This window comes from Sorex fumeus, unplaced genomic scaffold, assembly GCF_029834395.1.
Source record: "Sorex fumeus unplaced genomic scaffold, SorFum_2.1 ptg000007l, whole genome shotgun sequence".
NCBI classification, from domain to species: Eukaryota; Metazoa; Chordata; class Mammalia; order Eulipotyphla; family Soricidae; genus Sorex; species Sorex fumeus.
In genome coordinates this window covers 29183883-29200340 of record NW_026606064.1, presented here as the reverse complement: position 1 = coordinate 29200340, position 16458 = coordinate 29183883, and the positions used below count along the sequence as shown (strand labels likewise).

Here is a 16458-nt window from a genome sequence, read left to right as displayed (position 1 = left end):
CGCAGCTAAGCTGTGTGAGTGCAGGAACCTATTTTTAACCTATATAGAAGGCTATGCATACATTTAGAATAAAGATATAATAATAATAATTCAATGGGGAAAATTAATATAAAATTGTATTGCACTAGAATGGTTGTAATTTTCTAGTATAAAAATGAAGGGCCCTCCCGTTGATCATCGATTTGCTCGAGCGAGCCCAGTAACGTCTCCATTGGAGACTTTGTTGTTACTATGTCTGGCATATCGAATACGTCACGGGGAGCTTGCCAGGCTCTGCCGTGCGGGCGAGAAAAATGAAGGGAAAGTACAAGTTTTATTTTTCTGGTATCATCATACATAAATGCATATTTTAGAGCATTTATGAATATATATAATTCCATAGCATGGTATGCATTATTATAATTTATCAATAACTTATTTTTTTTTCTTTATAGAGAAAGAGTCTGGAAATCAATGCTATATTTGTGAAGAGTTGCTGTCATTCCCTGACGTGGTACCAATAACCCAGATAAATACACATTTCCACTGCAAGTCATAACAAATACTAGATACTCAATGAAATGTTTGTGAAGCTAACTGTAGCATTTATATAAATATGTTACTGACATCAACCAGGTTCCTTTCTTTAAAACTAAACATGTGTAAATGTTATATATCTGAAAACAAAAGACAAAAGCAAGCTATGGAATCCTCAAGCAAAAAAATAACTTGGATCACTCTTGCATATTCTTTTATATTCTCAGCAAGTAGAGAACAAACTATTCTATCTATGGCTTAGAATCACTGTTAAATTTTTTTCTGATAAATCACATACAGTGAACTATCCTCTGATAAAAAGAATAATCCAATCATTTATTTTTTCACTACATCTCTCATAATCATGGCCTTCTTGAATGAATTGAGTCGAAATCCTACTTAGTGGGAGCTGGAAATTTTTTTTCATAAAACAATATCACCTTCCTTAAAAAACTGTGATTGACATGCCTGCATATTTCTATTCAATGTGAAAGTAGCAATTTATACTATCATTAGCTTCCCTTTAGGAGATTTTCCATAATTCCTATTAGAAGAAAGTGGAAAATTATTTCCCACAGCTAGATACATACCAGGGTGCAGTAGAATGTGCAAACAATTCCTGTTGCAAACACAGAGCCCCAGAGATCAAACCCGGTCACTATGGAAGAAAAAAATGTATATTTAAATAATTTTCTTAGAAACTAGCTTCATGAGAAAAAGAATAGTTATTTTGTTAATGGTTTTGGTAAGAAAATTAAAATCAGGTAACAGTCTCTCTTTTATAAAATTTTCTTATCAAATTTATCCCAAAAATTAATCTAGTCCACTAATTTCCTGTGTGTTAGAAGACAAATTTTCTCTCCTAATTCTGGATCATCAAACTTTGCACAATTTGGTCTGTTGTTGCTATTCTTTTCTTTAAAAAGTAATTCTGATAAGAACTTCATTCCTATTATAAAGTAATATGCCTCAATTTTTAAAAAAATTGAATTTAAAATTTAAAAAAATCAAATATCTCAAAAAAGAGTTACTCTGAATACTTTGGTTTTGTGTTTATGAACCATTTTTATTTTGCAAAATATATATATATAAATAAAAAACTTAGCAGATACTCTATGCAGTAGGCAGAAATATATTACTAATACATAATATTTACTAATATAATTTACTAATACATATTACTAACACATAATATTTCTAAATACATAAGCACATAGTATGATTAAATTTAATATTATGAAATTTCAGTAGTATAGATATCATAAAATTTTAGGCTCTTGTGGGTTTCCTCTCCTTTATGTTTCCAGAATTCTTTCCTTCTTAAAATATCAAATATAGATTATAAAGATTTTATTACAAGCAACTCTTCTCATTGTATTCAAATTATTTATTTTATGAAATCACTTAGACATGACAGTATATTATAAAGTTTTTAATTACTGTGTATACATAATGCCAAAATTGCTCTTATCTCAGTAGTTTGAAGATAAAACAGAAAGCAAACTGGGTACTGGAACATGTGAGAAAAATAATAAAATGGTATTTCTTTCAATGCTGTGTTGATTCGAACAGAGCACTAAATAGAATAACACTCAGGTACTGGGGGATGCCCCGGCCATACTCAGTCAACTATGCAGATGGTTCATTGGATGGCCCCAGAAATACAATGAGCCCGTTAATACAATATACTCAGCAGTATTGTGACATTCAGAGCTGAACCAGCAGTGTTAGGTGCAGAAGGGAGGGGAAGCATGCATTGCAGATCAAACTTAGGGTCTCAGACATGGAAGCAAAATGCTTCCCCCTTTGAGTTATCTCCCTAACTCCATTCACATTTATTTTTCAAAGTCTTGTTATGACTTCTTTAGCAAGCTGCAGTTACTTGACTACAGTTTTATATCCTCACCAAGATGTTCCAATTGTATTCCTCAAGGTGAAAATTAGACATAAAAATGGTAGAAGGAACCCAGGAGAGTTTTTATAACTCACCTTGATTGAGAGCAAGAGCAGGAGCATACACAACCACTCCTGTGTAGAGAATCTGGTAGAGAAACACGAATCAAATTATCAGTAAGAAGGGTAATATGGAAAATAAAACCAAATGGAAATTTCCTTATTTCTGCCGAGAAAATCCCTTAAAATATGTTTCCTTCAAGTAGTTCATCAAACATTTGATTCCAATCTTCTCCAATTTTTATATCACTGATTCTCATAACTGGTTTGGCACTTATAGATATTATATGGAAGATGAGAATTGGACTTTTAGGATTCTTGTGAAATTTAATATTTTATATAGTTATAAAATATAATTAATTTTGCATAATTATATAATATACAAAAAATCAGCTTCAAGTTAAGTTTTGATTCACCCTCCCATCCTCTAACCACTCACCTTGTGGTCATATCTCAGTGACACAAACACATTTTTTTCCGTGTGCTGAAATAATGGATTTTAGATAAGGAGATGAAAATAAGTAGAGAGTACTATGCAGGGAAGATTATGAATAAAGGATCTGAAAATAATGAGATAATCTTCCTTACAGGATTACAACCAATGCACTGGTGGAAGTGGGTACAAATTATTTCATTTTAAAGAGAACTTCACCAGTTAGTGTGAGCGATTTGAGAGATTGTGGGCTGGGCAAGTACAATTTTTTCTTGTTTTACAATTTTCTCTTACATCTTTTTTTTTCTTTTACATCCTTCGGACAGCGTTTTAATTAATAAAACACTTTCTCCTAACCAAAGGTATTTGGTTATTAGTAAAAAAAAAATCAGTTGTGCCATATACAAGTATCGGACATAAACACACCCTAGAGTTTGGCCGGGAGGTAGACGATAAATCTAAAAAAGGAAAGCAGAAATACTGGTTTTTGAAGATTGCCTTAAATGATTTTCAAAAAATGGCAATTTGAAGTTCAACTCAGTTAAGCATTTAAAAAACAAATGAATTACCAGAAACCATTTCATACCCAGATCTATTTGTACAGTTAAAAGAAGAGAAACAAATTTTAAGAAAAATATTTTATTCCTTTGTTTAACATGTATACCTTTGGTGTTATTATTTATACATATATTTGGGATCTATGTAATATAAATAGCTTTTGAAGTAACCATATTGTTTTGAAAGATGTATCCTTGGGGGGCAGGGCAAAGTTTTTTCATAGTCAGCATATTTGCCTAGAATTGCATATATTGTCCCTGAGATAAACAAAACTGTCCACACTGTTACCCCTTACCGTCTGCACAATGTAGATGACTGTTGCGGCATAGCGAACTGGTTTGTTGAATCGGAGTTGTAAGTACTAGAAAGAACAGAGAGAAAGATATGCAAGAGTGAGTGTCACTTGAGAACTGCTCCTTTTTTAAGTATTACCTCTGAGTTTAGTGCTTAGATTTATAATGTTATTTTACCATGTTACAATTGAGACAATCAGAAAAAATATAGATGGTTTAAATGAAAAGAATATAAGAAAGTTCAGTTCTTGTTCAAGTATCTTATGGTGTTCAAAGGTGATTAATGGGGCTAATAAATAAAATTGATTTTCTGCCAAGTTTTTTTTTATTGGATACACTAAAGCATTCTTACAGTATTTCTCTTTTCTTTTGCTTTTTTTCTTCCCTTTCTTTTGACTTTTCCTTTATTTTTTCTCCTTTCTTCTCTTACTTTATTTTCCCTCCCTCCTTCCATCCCTTCCTCCCTTTGTCCCTTTCTCCTCCTTCCTTCCTTCCTTCCTTCCTTCCTTCCTTCCTTCCTTCCTTCCTTCCTTCCTTCCTTCCTTCCTTCCTTCCTTCCTTCCTTCCTTCCTTGTGGTACTCAGAAGACCCGGGGCCCAAGAGTGATTCTTGCCCATCCAGACTGACAGCTGAATGCAAAGGCCCAAGACTGATATGCTACTCAGGAATTACCCAGGTAACCCTAATATTGCTGGGGTTCTACAGTACCACATTCAGTGGTGCTTGCAGGTCTCCAGAACTTCATATGGCAGAAGTCCTGATCAGGCAGAACCCAAATTCACGATCCCAAACCAGGCAGATTGAAACTCAGTTGCTCATGACCAAAAATTTTCTTAAAAGTACACCTTTTACTAACTTCCTTTTCTTTCACAGTGTATTTGTTGCTTAATCACAAATCCTTGATGGAATTATCCCCCATTAAAATGTTTTGCATTTAACCATTTGTCTCAGGATTTGCTTCTTAAGGAAGACAACTTAAGGCCATGTGTTTTTAAAATAAGTATGAGATCTCTTCCCTTTCGGATAAGACTTCTTTTCCCATCACATACAGAATCCAGTTTAATCTAGTGGGAAATAATAACAAGTTTAGTAAGAACAGATGATTGGTTAAAGAAACTTTGGTACATCTACACAATGGAATACTATGCAGCTGTTAGAAAAGATGAAGTCATGAAATTTACATACAAGTGGTACTACATGGGAAGTATCATGCCAAGTGAAATGAGTCATAAAGAGAGGGACAGACATAGAAAGATTGCATTCATTGTTGAATATAAAGTAACAAAACAGGAGACTAACACCCAAGAATAGTCGAGATAAGTACCAGGAGTTTCGCTCCATGGCTTAGAGGCCAGCCACACATGCTGGGGAAAAGGGCAGCTCAGATAGAGACAGGAGCACCAAGTAAAAGGTGTTGAGAGGATCTGTCCAGGATGGGAGATGCCTGCTGAAAGTAGACCATAGACCGAACATGATTTCCATTCAATGCCTCTTTTGCAAACCACACCACAGCAAAAGGAGAGAACAAAAGGAAATGCCCTGCCACAGAGGCAGGGTGGGATGGGGGAGTTTGGGGGGTGAAAGGGATACTGGGATCAGTGGTGGTGGAGAATGGGCACTGGTGGAGGAATGGGTACTCGATCACTGTATGACTGAAACCCAAGCACAAAAAAATTGTAAGTCTACAACTGTACCTCATGGTGTTTCATTAATAAAAATTAAAAAAAAATAGTGAGGTTAAATTCTCTTATCTCAGTTTCCTTATAACTGAAATCTTCTAGTCAATTTACTAATTTATGGTAAATACATAGATGGCCCAAAGTTAGACCAATAGGAGAATAACCTTTCTTGCATACAAATTGAGTCCAAGTCAAATAATTGATTTATATAACTGACAACATATAAAATAACAAATTTAATTTAAGATGACATGCCAAACAGAAGTGGATAACTGATGTGAAAATTGATATTAGAGGGCCAGAGCATAGTATAGTGGGTAGGGCACTTGCTGTGCATACAGCTTTTTCAGGCTTGATCCCTGCACTTTATATAGTCACATCAGTCTGCCAAGAGCACAGGCCAAGAGTAAGCCTGAGAACCACTTTGTATGGCCCAAATTTAAAAAAAAAAAGATAAAAGAAGCAAGAAATTTAATAATACCCAAAAATATGAGGCATTGTGTTTCAGATTGGGTGGCACATAAAATAAATAAAACTGAATAAAACAGTAAAGAAACTGACAGAAATCTGGAAAAGGTTTGTTGTTTCTAACTCTTCAGTTAGTTCCATTAAATTCAGTAAGTTAAGTCAAACTAGAGAGAAAGTGTTGAGAAAAATTTGTGAAAAGTAAAAAATAACTGGCTCAGCAATTAAATTCCTGTAACTGAGTTTTTGCCATTATCTCAGTATGTCATCTAAATCTCTGGTTTCTCATCCAGGAAGTAAAAAGGAATATGCCAACTCCATAAGTCTTATCTAAAGAAACACATTGAACTATGATTTCAATGTATTCACTGACTCGTTTAATGGACATCTTTGATGTGTTTAGTTACTACCCCAGTCAAAATATAAATAGAAGTCCTACAGAAAGCTTTTATGTTTCATGTCTGCCTTAAGGACACCACAGGTAACATTTCCACCTAAATGTATTATTTTCAAATGCTAAAACCTTCTTTAAACACATTTATTTTTATTTCAGGAAATAGTAAAAAATTATCTAAAAGGCCTTGGAAACATTGATTCAGACTCCACTATATTTTTCAAATATTACTCCACTATATTTTTCAAATACTACTTCTTATTTAGGTTCAAATCCAAATGATATGGGTCCAACCACTACTCCTTTCTTGTGTCAAAACATTGAATTATTAAAGTAAACTAGTTCCCAAGCATTCTCAAAACATACCCATTTGTTTCATCTCCCCTCTAACTCTAATGCCATCATCTTTTGCCTTGATAACAGCAATATCCTTCTTTCTGGACACCTTGCAGTCAAAAAACTATAATCATGCTCAATATAAATCTAGAGAAATACTCTCCAAATATAAATCATAGCATGCTTCTATTCTGCCCAAACACTGAAATGATCTCACCTAGAGTAAAAGAAAATTCTTAAAATTATCTAAAAGGCCTTGGAAACATTGATTCAGATTCCACTACATTTTTCAAATATTAATTTACAAAATTATAATATCTTTTACTATTCAAAACTAAAGATCAAATTGTTATACATATAATTTTTCAAATTTAGATATAATTCAACAATGTGACAAATGCAACTTAAAGGAAAATGAATCAAAATAATTTGCAAAAAAGTATGATATCAATATTTTTGTAATCAAAATCATAAAGCATTAACTAGGGCATTCTTTCCATGAAAATATTATAAAAATTGTATTAAAGAAAAGTAAATAATGTAGAATTCATCTTGGTTAAGAAGTACAATATAAAGAAAATCAGGTAAACTTCAATTTATGAACTATTATCTGTTATAAGATTAAATAACAAACTGGATTCTTTAGTGAATGAAAAGACAAAGAAGGAAATAATAAGTAGAAAATATTAAGTGACTAATAACTAACATTCAAGTAGAGATAACGAAAATACATGGGACAGGATTATGATAAAACAGTGCAGATGATGTATCTTAGACTGGAAAATTCTCTGCATATGAAAGTTCTTAAATCAGTTGGCAACTGTCATATAATACTTATCCCAAAATACATTTACTTAAAGTCAAGGATTGGGCTGGAGCGAAAGCACAGCGGTTAGGGCGACTGCCTTGCACACGGCTGACCCAGGTTCTATTCCCAGCATCCCATGTGGTCTCCCAAGCACTACTGGGATTGGTTCCTGAGTGCATGGTCCAGGAATGACCCCTGTACATTGCTGTGTGTGGCCCAAAAAGAAAAAAAAGTCAATAATTCATTAATTTTCATAAATTTGAGGATTGAGTTCTCTACTTGTGTCCCCATGACTCTATGTGGCTGCTATTAACTTGAAAGTCCAGAGATACCCTCACGCATATACCTTTCTGATGATAGGCATTTGCTATTGGCTGGAAGACTCCATTATTTTAGGTATCCACAAATATTCCAGAAGCCAGACCTGCTAAATTACCTTTATGGCAGAGCATTGAGGGATGCATTCCCAAAGGGCAAAGTAAGAAGCTACAAGCTATGTGAGGTTCACACATCTCATCTGCCAATTTATATTGGTTGAAGCAAGTCACAGAGTCAGTGCAGATTCAAGGAATAAAGAAAGAGGCACCATCTTTTTCAATCCTTAGTACTTAAAAAGTCCTTGAAAGGAATATCTATGACTTTCAACCTTTATGCATTACATACATTTGATAAAATAAGAGTTCATCTTCATAATATGTCTGTGCTCAGACAATTTGTACTAATTAGGGTGCTAAAATTTTTTAATATGTAAAAGGCAGAATAGGTAAATATTTTTAAAACTAATTTTGGCTGGAGTGATAGCACAGTGGTAGGGCGTTTGCCTTGTACGCAGCCAACATGGCCGACACGAGTTCGATTCCTCCACCCCTCTTGGAGAGTCGGGCAAGCTACTGAGAGTATCTCTCCCATAGGGCAGAGCCTGGCAAGCTACCCGTGACGTACTTGATATGCCAAACACAGTAACAACAAGTCTCATGATGGAGATGTTACTGGGCCCGCTCGAGCAAGTCGATGAACAATGGGAGGACCGTGATACCGAGTTTATCTTAACATTTTTATGTATGTGCTAAAAAATCATATAAAAGGAATTTGAAAGCTATTATATATTGTTGGTATAATGTAACTAGACCAGTTTACTAAACCACTAATTAAGCATGCACTGAGTATCATATAGGAAAACACCTCCATAATTTGATCAGTAGATCCTCAGTAACCTATTTTTCCACCTGGATTTTTTAAAAATATACTAACTGATAATGTGCATATAATAATTTACATTAAAATATTTTAATGCAATAAAGCTCTATTTTATGTAAATAAGAAGTTTTAAGCATGAAAATCATTAAGCAATGGTACATTATTTATTGTACACATGTGTCTTACATGCCTCAAGTTATCTAGTACTTGCTTCCTTTTCCTAAGCCCCAGTAATATGCCCAATTTCTTTGACAACCAAATTTTCCCATGAATATAAAAAAATTCATCTTGGAATTTGTGCCTTTAGACAATCTATTCATTAGGGTACTAAAAAATTTTAATATGTAAAGGACAATTAGCAACTATCCTTCACCAAAAGGACAATTAGCAACTGTCCTTTACCAACCCAGTTTAATCTTTGGTAACCCATATAGTCCCCAGAGCCCCACCAGGATTGATACCTGAGTGGAGCGTCTGGAATAAGCCCTGAGCACAGACTAGGTGTGACCCCAAAACATCCTTTTTTCTGACACATACCCACATATCAGAACCACAACTTTATGCATCCCTGCTCCCCACACATGTGCAAGGCAAGCACCTTACCTGCCGTACTATCACTCTGCCCCCCACTAAGAAAAATTTTTTTAATGTAGGAGTATTGCTATTCAGCCAGGGAGTAGGCTGATTGAATTGGGCATGAACTCCACCTTACTTTTTTTAATAATTTTATTTATTGAATCGCCATGAGAGCAGTTACAAAGCTTTCGGGTTTAAGTCTCGGTCATACAATGAAACACCCGTACCTTCACCAGTGCCCATTTTCCTCCAACAAAACCCCCAGTATACTCCCCATCCCACACCCTCCCCCTACCTGTGGGGCAGATTATTTCCACTTTACTCTTTCTTTACTTTGATTACATTCATTATTTCAACCAAAGACCCACCATTATTATTTAGGATTTTACCCCAACACTCAGATCTGCCAAAAAGGTCACAGTGGACAATTTGTTTTCTATTGCCGGTTATGAATAACATATGATGTCACGTGGCCACAGTAGTGGCCACACAAGTTTAGAATTCCGAAATTCCAACAATCAAATCTGGAGGGATTTCTGCCAAAACCTGCTGGGTTACGAGATTTGCCCCTGAGTCTCTGGGATCATGGCCATTAAGCAGCTTGATCAGGAGCAAGAGAGGCCGTTCATGGGTGGTGACTCAGGGTCTCATTGGGGGGGGGGGGGGGGTAGGGCTGGCCTCAACCCCACCCCGTGAGGCCCTACATGTCTCATCACTGTAGGCCCAAACCTGACCGTCCAATGGCCCCTGGAGGATGGCAGCCATCAAGCCGCCAAGGGGGAGCAGGTGGAAGGACAGCACCCTTTCCCCACTGGGGTGTCCTGGCGACAGTAACCTACTGTGGGATCCGGACGAATTTCTGCCGAAAGCTGCTGGGTTTTGAGATTTGTTTCTGAGTCTCTGGGATAATGGCAGCTTGATCAGGAGCCAGAGAGGCAGTTCATGGGCAGCGATTCAGTGTCTCATTGGGTGAGGAGGAAAGGCCGGCTCCACCATCATCCGATGAGGTTCCCTGTGTCTCATCAGTGCGGGCCCACAACTGACCATCCAGTGACCTCTGGCAGATAGTGGCCACAAAACCATCAGGGGGGAGCAGGCAGAGAGACAACACCCTTTCCACCCTTCGTGGCCCAGCACTATAACCCATTGCAGGGATCGGATATATCTCTGCCATAAGCCAATGGGTTCTGAGATTTGTCTCTGAGTTTTTGGGATCATGGCCACTAAGCAGTTCGATCAGGACCTAGAGAAGACTTGTCTCCAACTATACAGCTGAGTAGGAGGTGGTTTGTGGGTATGTATGTCTCCCATACATCTAACTTTTGGCCTTTTACTTTCTTGGTAAACTTTGCCCCAAGTTTTTGAGGTCTGGGCAAAGGCACAGGAGCAATTTGGGGGTATCTGAAAGTCTGAAGACACCATCAGGCTGCTAATGCACTCGCCTCACAGATACAGATTCGCCTGCTGGCGGCATCATACCCCCTCTAAATAACTTTTAAAACCTGGAATAATAATTAATTTTGACTGCAGTCTGAAAAACAGAAGCACATATCTGTTAAGAGAATTCCTTTGCTATGTCTTGTATCACCTAACTTATGATATTGAGTTAGAAAAATAAACATTTTCTCAGAGAAAGTGATATGCTACTTAAATATTAGACATGCAAATTCCATTTTAAACAATTTTTTTTCTGAAAAATGCCACTCTCCCTTTTTTGGTTAGAATCATTCCCACTTCTGTATCATTTAAAAATTGCCTCCCATACAAATATTTCTATTTTTAAAACAATATCATTTCCCACTAAAATTTAGAGTGCCAAAATTGTAAGCTCAGTTATATGATGAAAAGGATACAGACAAGATAGTTTCTAAGAATTCTTCATTCACTGTAAAATATTTACTGGGATTTTTATCTGTGTCTGTTTTCTTCCCTCTCTAAGGACAATAGTCACATATATTCAGCATGTTACCTGCACATTTTTCAGGAAAAATTATGTTAATTATGTGTATAATAACTTCAGCTTCCTTTCACTGATAACTCCCTACAATTTCACTGTATTTTGTGTTTATATGCTTCTTATTTAAACACTAAAATCACCTTGTGAGACTGACTATATTACTTTCATTCCGCAGGTATGTCTGCCTTACAGCTTACATTTTCCTTACTAACATATTTTCCCTGTAGAAAAATTTACTTAAAAATTGAATTATGTTCAATTATTATATGTTATAATCAAGATGAGTTATTAAATAGATGGGATAAACAGGAAAAAATTGTTCAAGTATGAGAGTCAGAACAATATTACAGCGGGTAGAGCACTTGCTTTGCACTCAGCTGACCCGGGTTCTATTCCTAGCATTGCATTTCATCTCCCCATCCTTCCAGGAATAATCCTTGAGTACAGAGTCAGGAGTAAGTCATGAATGACACAGGCTGTGCTCTGCCCCAAAATAACTATGGCACTGTCCTCCCGTTGTTCATTGATTTGCATGAGCGGGCACCAGTAATGTCTCCATTGTGAGACTTGTTGTTACTGTTTTTGGCATATTGAATATGCCACGGGTAGCTTGCCAGGCTCTGCCGTGCAGGCAGGATAGTCTTCATAGCTTGCTGGGCTCTCTGAGAGGGACAGAGGAATTGAACCTGGGTTTGCCACATGCAAAACAAATGCCCTACCTGCTGAGCTAGCTGTATCCATGTTTAAAAATGTTTGCACTTGCGAAAACAGAGATAGATAAATGGGACTATCTTAAACTAAGAAGCTTCTGCACCTCCAAAGAAACAGTGACCAAAATACAAAGACAGTCTACAGAATGGGAAAGGATATTCACTGAATACACATATGACAAGAGGTTGATATCCAGGATATACAAAATACTGGTTAAACTCCACAAGAAGAAAACATCCAACCCCATCCAAAAATGGGGCAATGAAATGAACAGAAACTTTCTCAAAGAAGAAATCTGAATGGCAAAAAAGCACATGAGAAAATGCTCTACATCATTAATCATCAGGGAGATGCAGATCAAAACCACAATGAGATACCATCTCACACCTCAGAGACTGGCCCACATTCAAAAGAGCAAAAGCAACCGATGCTGGCGTGGATGTGGCGAGAAAGGGACACTCCTTCACTGTTGGTGGGAATGTCGACTGGTTCAGCCCTTCTGGAAAACAGTATGGACGATTCTCAAAAAATTAGAAATTGAGCTCCCATTTGACCCAGCAATACCACTCCTCGGAATATATCCCAGAGAGGCAAAAATGTATAGTCGAAGTGACATCTGTACTTGTTTGTTCATTGCAGCACTCTTTACAATAGCCAGAAACTGGAAGAAACCTGAATGCCAAGAACAGATGACTGGTTAAAGAAATTTTGTTACATCTACACAATGGAGTACTATGTAGCTGTTAGAAAAGATGAAGTCATGAAATTTACATACAAGTGGTACAATATGGAAAGTATCATGCTAAGCGAAATGAGTCAGAAAGAGAGGGATAAACAAAGAAAGATTGCATTCATCTGGGGGATATAAAGTAACAAAGTGTGAGATTAATACCCAAGAATAGCTGAGATCAGCACCAGGAGGATTACTCCATAACTTAGAGACCAGCCGGGTATTCTAGAGGAAAGGGCAGTTCAGATAGAGAAGGGAGCACCAAATAAAGGGTGTTTGGAGGATCCTCCCAGGAGGGGAGATGCATGTCGAAAGTAGACTATGGACTGAACATGTTTGCCACTCAATGCCTCTTTTGCAGACCACAACACCCAAAAGGAGAGAGAGAACACAGGGGATTGCCCTGCCACAGAGGCAGGAGAGGATGGGGGGATGGGGGTGGGGGGATGTTATCCATGGTGGTGGAAAATGGGCACTGGTGGAGGGATGGATATCTGATCATTGTATAATCGAAACCCAAGCACAAAAAATTGTAAATCTACAGCTGTAATAAAAAAAAAGAAAGAAACAAAAAAAAATGTTTGCACTTGCTGGAGGTGTGGCCACAATTGCAGCCATATGACATCTCAAACTTTACAACACTGATAAATCAAGAGTAATACACCAGATTGGATGGGATGTAACATAGAAAACGACCAATGTTGATTCACAAAATTTAAACACCGAAGGCTTACCCTGTAACATCTTAATAATCTCTTATATAACTACTTAATGGCTCCAGGGTGAGATACAACAATTTTCACAAACCTTCTTCTAAGGAAACATTTGTTTTGATTATTCTGTTAGCAAATTGTTGATAAAAACAATATAAAATAAATTACTGAGGACCTACTATGAAGGCAGGCTAATGGGGTGGTTGAGAAAAGTGGAGACAATGGTGGAGGGAAAATGTAATGGTGGTGGGATCGGTGTTGGGATATTGAATGCCTATAAAACAAACAAATCACTATGAACTTTGTAAACCACAGGATTTATAAAGCATAAGGAAAAAATAGTATAAAAATAACAGTTTTAAAACTCAAAAACAAAAACAAAAAAGGAACTGTGACTTCGGGGGGGTCCTGAGAGAGAGCAAAAAAAAATTGTCTTAAAAGAAGAAAGCAATGCAACACCTTCCAAATTACATAAGGGTGTGGTTGTCTTACCTCATAAGTGCTGGTGATGCCAGATCTGTAGAACACAGGGAGAAAGAGCTCTGACGTACAGATGATAACAAATGTGTAGGCAATGAAGAAGAGCACGAAGGATGCCCCAAAGCGGTAGACCTCAGAAGGGGCTCCCAATACTGTGACAGCTGACATGAAACTGGCTGTCAGAGATAGTGCCACAGGGCCAAAGCTCATTTGCCTTCCCCCAACTAGAAACTCCCGGGAAGATGCTTTTTTTCTCTCCTTGATAGCAAAAAACACTCCAATTCCAGAGGAAATAATAAAAAGGGCTGCAAAAACAACATAATCCCAAACTGAAAAGTTCTTCACCTCCATGCTGGGAAGGACGATACCAAAGAGTTTCCTTCAAGCAGGTCTCAAGGAAATGTTACTCTCCCAATAAAGACCAGTACAGTAAAGACCTTTCCAAGAGAGGAGATTGTGATTCTACGAAGCAAATGATGATCAGAGGCACTTGTGCATGTCTTCAAACAGATTGTACCCAGGGAAGATCGCAAAAGTTGATTTCAAAGAAATACCTGGCAGTAGGGTTGGTGCCAACAGTTGAAAACGTGACCCTGACCTGAGGATCTCTGTTCCTCTACTAAAATATATGCCACAAATAGAGAGTTCAGGTATGTTCTGAAATGAATGTCAACCTGGGGAAGAATGCACTTGCCAGATAATTCACTCTTTTATCTATTAGATTTTTTTTAACTATGGTTAAACATTATTTAGAAGTATAGACGTAACACAAGTTGACCACCTCAGCATTATTAATTAGTAAAATGCAATCTGAAGAACACAAACACAACCCTTAGTGCTGTCTTTCTCCGAGGTAGGCTTGAGGGTTGAGGAAGTGTGTGTGTTCAGTTGCTCAAGACACTGAGTGTGGAGAGAAGCAAAGAACTAGGAATCAGGAGACCTTTGCTCTTAGGAGCTCGATCATGAGCTGTGGTATTTCTGACAAATTACTGAACCTCTCCAAACTTCAAGGAACACAGGATAATAAGATCTGATGAGGCAGTTGTGAATCAGGTTTTTTAAATTTTCTGGTTTTCTTTTTCCTGATTAGTATAACAAAATTTAAAAACAATTTTTTTTGGCTCATTGGCTATTACTTGTGCTTATAGTAGAGCACTGTTAGCTTATTCTCTTTGGATTTTAAGTCTCGGAAGTCAATTTGTTAATCACAAAAATTACAAATCATCCTGTTAGTCGTCAATTGCCTCGAGCAGGCCTCAGTAACGTCTCCTTCATCCTAGCCCTGAGATTATATTCAAGGCTCTTTAGGAGAATGAGACCCATCATTGTTACTGGTATTTGGCATATTGGGTACGCCACAGGGAGTTTGCCAGACTCTGCTGTGTGGGCAGGCTACATTCGTTCAATTTGTTAATAATTGAGAAATTATTTGAAGTTCTCTGCTATATCTTTTGCCTCTCCTTTTAACCATTAGCAACACCCATAACAAAGCTAAATTATAGTTAATACCATAACAAATGAATAAAAGGGTAGGGGATAATACAGTTGTCTTTGCTCTTGTGAGATTCCTTGTTGATTGTTCTGAAAAACTTCTTTTGTAGTCCCTTATAGACTTTTGTCTAAGTAGTTCAGGTTTATCCTCCTATCTAACAGGTGGTCTCAGTCCCACCTCTACAAAGTCCATCTATCTAATCCAGAAATATAGTCTATGTTTTGTTCTGTGAGATCTTCCTTATTCACATCCCTATCTCCCACCCTCCAAGTTCTTTAGGGAGCAGTCATTTTGTTTCTCCTCCTGTACTCTAACCATCACATATGATAAATAGCTCTTTGTCTGTGCAAGTCAGCTCTTATATATGACTAACTCCTTTATTAGAGAGGCACCAGGTAAGAACCACAGTGGGAAATAATCACTGTACAAAATGAGAAAAAATTAAAAAAATTTTACTATTCAAAACCAAAAACATTTACTAAATAATATGCTTATTTCTTTTGGCATCTGGATAGCTAGACAAATATTTGATTGGTTACTAAGTTTGAATTGATTTTCTTTCCCAACCTCTCAAGTGCTGTCTATGTCCTATTGTTAAAATCTCTCTCTAAATTTACAGAGTTGATGCAGTGTTAATGAAAAACTGCACCGTAGCACTGCACTGTCCTCCCATTGTTCATCAATTTGCTTGAGCAGGTCCAGTAACGTCTCCATTTTGAGACTTGTTGTTACTGTGTTTGGCATATCGAATACATCCCAGGTAGTTTGCCAGGCTTTGCTGTGTGGGCGAGATACTCTCAGTAGCTTGCCGGGCTCTCCGAGAGGGGTGGAGGAATCGAACCTGGCTCAACAGGGCTGGCTGCGCACAAGGCAAATGCCCTACCACTTTGCTATCGCTCCAGCCCATGAAAAACTGCATATTTTAATATTTAATATTTTATCTTAACTACATGGGTAGATGGACTGATGGACTTATTTTCATTTAGTAAGCATAACTTTGCCCTCTGGTAAGGCAAGGCATGTTTTCTGGATGTGTCTGGCTTGAAGAAGCTGACTGTAGCCACCAGGCAGGTAAGGTAAAGGGAAAGGCCCTCCCGTTGATTGTCGACTTGCTCGAGCGGGCCCAGTAACGTCTCCATTGGAGACTTTGTTGTTACTGTGTTTGGC

At 37.2% G+C, this 16458-nt stretch overlaps 1 protein-coding gene across 1 annotated transcript in view; it reads right to left on the bottom strand.

Moving 5' to 3' along the window:
• SLC5A12 (solute carrier family 5 member 12) overlaps window positions 1-14150 on the bottom strand; it is a 51341-nt gene extending 37191 nt beyond the window's left edge. Inside the window, exons 1-4 of the mRNA XM_056138478.1 lie at window positions 13812-14150; window positions 3756-3821; window positions 2506-2557; window positions 1107-1174 (exon numbers count right to left, since the gene is read on the bottom strand). Coding sequence (XP_055994453.1) covers window positions 1107-1174; window positions 2506-2557; window positions 3756-3821; window positions 13812-14150 — 525 coding nt within the window. The remainder of the gene's footprint in view (window positions 1-1106; window positions 1175-2505; window positions 2558-3755; window positions 3822-13811) is intronic.
• Window positions 14151-16458: the final 2308 nt, after the last annotated feature.